The 3,447-nt window shown below is 64.8% G+C and overlaps 1 protein-coding gene across 1 annotated transcript; it reads right to left on the bottom strand.

The window, feature by feature from the left end:
• Positions 1 to 22: 22 nt before the first annotated feature.
• TECR (trans-2,3-enoyl-CoA reductase) lies at positions 23 to 2,649 on the bottom strand (the record flags this gene model as incomplete). Its single annotated transcript, XM_010571239.1, has 5 exons — positions 2,482 to 2,649; positions 2,284 to 2,335; positions 1,410 to 1,454; positions 1,217 to 1,320; positions 23 to 138 (listed from the first exon to the last, which is right to left on the bottom strand). Coding segments are annotated over exons 1-5 (485 nt in total), but the record flags the coding sequence as incomplete, so codon positions are not given.
• Positions 2,650 to 3,447: the final 798 nt, after the last annotated feature.

Here is a 3,447-nt window from a genome sequence, read left to right as displayed (position 1 = left end):
CCCCCCCGGACCCCCAACTGACTGGACGACAGGGTGGCGGCTGGCGGTGAAGTCGTAGCGGGGGCCGTAGAGGAAGGGGACGCGGAAGTAGAACAGCAGGTAGATGAGCAGCGGCCCCGCGTACTCCGTCAGGAAGACCTGCGGATGGACGGATGGATGGACAGACGGATGGATGGATGGATGGAGGGGGGACGAGGGGCACAGTGTTGGGGGGGCCACACGGAGGGACACAGTGACACGTGGAGGGATGAGGGACGCGCAGGGGTGGACGCATGGGGGAGGTGGAGGAATGGGTGGCTGGAGGGACAGAGGGATGGACAGAGGGACACGGGGGCACACAGAGGAGCAGGGACGGACACACGGACAGAGTGACATGGGGACACACAGAGGGACACACGGACAGAGGGAAGCAGGGACGGACGCACGGAGAGAGGAACATGGGAGCACGCAGAAGCAGGGATGGACAGAAGGACATAGGGATGCACAGAGGGAACTAGGGACAGACACATGGACAGAGGGAAGGAGGGTGGCTTAAGGGACAGACAGACAGACAGAGGGACATGGGGACAGAAGGGGACAGGGATGGACAGAGGGACGGAAGGACAAAGGGACAGACAGGAGCAGATGGAGGGATGGACAGAGGGCTGGAGGGAGGGACAGAGGGACACAGGGATGGAGAAAGGGCTGGATAGATGGACAGACAGATGGACAAAGGGACATGGAAACAGAGAAACAGACAGAGAGCTGGAGGCACAGACAGACAAAGCGATAGGCAGAGGGACACAGGGAGGGACAGAGAGATGGATGGAGGAACAGAGGGACAGATGGAGAGCTGGAGGTGCACAGGGACAGAGGAGCAGATGGAGGGATGGACAGAGGGACACAGGGAGGGACAACGGGATGGACAGAGGGACAGACAGAGGGATTGCCAGGAGCAGCCAGAAGGACGGACAGAGGGACGCAGGGCCACTGGAGGGCTCAGCTGAGGGACAGGAGGCTGGACAGACAGGAGAGATGACAGTATGGAGGGACAGACAAACGGACAGAGGCACTAAGAGGGGGGACATGGATGGATGAACAGAGTGCTGGCGGGGACAGACGGATGGACAGAGGGCGGGCTGGGGAAGGCAGGGGGGGAAACAGGGGGATGGCAAGAGGGAGGGATGGAAGGATAGACAGAGAGAGGGACAGACAGACAGACGGATGGATGCCTCACCGTCACCCAGCTGATCTGGGCCCCCAGGTCGCGGAAGTAGAAGGTGGCGGTGGTGCCCACGGGCAGGCTCTGCAGCACGTCCTCATCCTTCAGGGACCTGCCCTCTGTGGGGACACGCGTCCTGGTGACCGCCACCCCGACGGGGTTGGGGACACCCCCGGGGGACATCCCACCCCCCCGCGGTGACACTTACTGGGGTCCAGGCGCAGGGACTGTCTGGCTGGGTACCACTGGGGATCTGCGGGAGAGAAGGGACGGCGTTGGTGGCATTGCGGGGACAGCGATGGCACCGGGATGGGACCCCGGTCACAAGGGGCGTCCTCAGGGTGCCACGAGAGGTCTCTGGTGGCGAGGGAGGTCCTCACGGCCCCACTGAGGGTCCGCCGGTCACTATGGGGAGCCCAATGTCCCCATGAAGGGTCCCCAGCTATGAGTAGGGTCCCCAAGGCCCCGTGACAGGTCCCCAACCACAATGGAGACCGCGATGACCTTGTGATGGGTCCCCAGCTGCAACGGGGGTCCCCACGGCCCTGTGACAGGTCCCCAGCCATGATGAGGGTCCCCAAGTCCCTGTGATGGGGGTCCCCACAGCCCCATGACAGGTCTCTGGTCACAGTGAGGGTCCCCAAGACCCCGCAATGTGTCCCTGGTCACCGTGATGACCACAATCGCCCCGTGACAGGTCCTTGGCCACGATGAGGGTCCCCACCACCCTGTGATGGGGATCCCCACGGCCCCGTGATGGGTCCTCAGCCACGACGAGGGTCCCCACGGCCCTGTGACCGGTCCCCAGCTGCAGCGAGGGTCCCCACGGCCCTGTGACCGGTCCCCAGCTGCAGCGAGGGTCCCCAGCTGCAGCGAGGGTCCCCAAGTCCCCTTGTTGGGGGTCCCCACAGCCCTGTGACAGGTCCTTGGCCACGATGAGGGTCCCCACCACCCTGTGACAGGGATCCCCACGGCCTCGTGATGGGACCCCAACCACGATGAGGGTCCCCACCACCCCATGGAGGGTCCCCAGCTGCCACAGGGGTTCCCGGCGGAGGGTCCCCGTCCCTGTCTGTACATACGGGCCTTGGTGAACAGGCTCTTGATCTCAGCGATGGTGGCGTGAGGCTCCACCTGCGGGCAACCAAGAGGCCGTCAGGGGACTGCCGTGGCACCCTGTGCCTCAGTTTCCCCTTGCCCCAGCCCCCCACCCCACCCAGGGGGACAGGGGACAAGGGGGAGGGGACGTGCGTGTCCTCCCTCCCCCTGCTTCCAGGTACCTTATCGAGGAAGCAGAGCTTCTCCCGTGTCCGGGCATCCAGGATCTCCACCTCGAAGAAGAGGACAGCTTTCTTTGTCTTCTTGGCAGGGGGAGCCTGGTGCCACAGCCCCAGGATGGGGGATGGGGACAACTGGCCCCCCTCATGGGGTAACCCCGCTCCCTCCATGTCACCGGCCCCCGGAGACACCACAGGGACGCTGGCGCGCCCAGCTGAAACCTGATCGGTCCTCGGGGTGCTGCTAAATATAAACCTCCCCACCCCTGTCCCCTGGGGTGGCTCTTGGCCCTGGTGGCCCTGGAGGTGGCCCTGGAGGTGGCCATGGGAGGGACAGGGTCACCTGGCACCCCGTGAGGGACGGGGACCAGTGACCAGTGGGGACGGAGGGGACAGGACCGCGGCACGTGTGGGAGGTAAGTCTGCCCCCCCCCCCGCCCCCCAACACCCCCAGGTCCCTGAGGTCCCCAAGGCCCTCAGTGGCACGAGGGTGGGGACAGGCCTGGCCAAAGCATGGCCATGTGGCTGGATGTCACCCCTGGGTCACCCTGGGGGACACACACACACACGGGTCTACGTCACCCTGTGACACTGTGATGGAGACAGGGGTCTGTCACCCTTGGGTACACCACGATAGGGACAGAGTTGCCCCGTGATACCCCAACAGGGACGGGGGTCTGTCACCCCCAGGACACTCTGATGGGGATGGGGTCTGTCAGCGTGGGTCACCCCAATGGGTCAGGGGCCTGTCACCCCCAGGACACCTTGGTGGGGACGGGGTTATGTCACCCTGTGACACCCCAATGGGCGCCTGTCACCTTGACGGGATCTATCAACCTAGGACACCCCAATGGGGACAGCAATATGTCACCTCTGTGACACATGGACAGGGCCGGGCGTCTGCCACCCTGGGTCACCCCGTCAGGGACAGGGGTCTGTCACCCCAGGGGGGCTGTGGCTGCGACCCCC

The sequence above is a fragment of the Haliaeetus leucocephalus genome, unplaced genomic scaffold (genome assembly GCF_000737465.1).
Source record: "Haliaeetus leucocephalus isolate CR32 unplaced genomic scaffold, Haliaeetus_leucocephalus-4.0 Scaffold312, whole genome shotgun sequence".
NCBI classification, from domain to species: domain Eukaryota; kingdom Metazoa; phylum Chordata; class Aves; order Accipitriformes; family Accipitridae; genus Haliaeetus; species Haliaeetus leucocephalus.
This window is presented reverse-complemented; position numbering and strand designations above follow the sequence as displayed.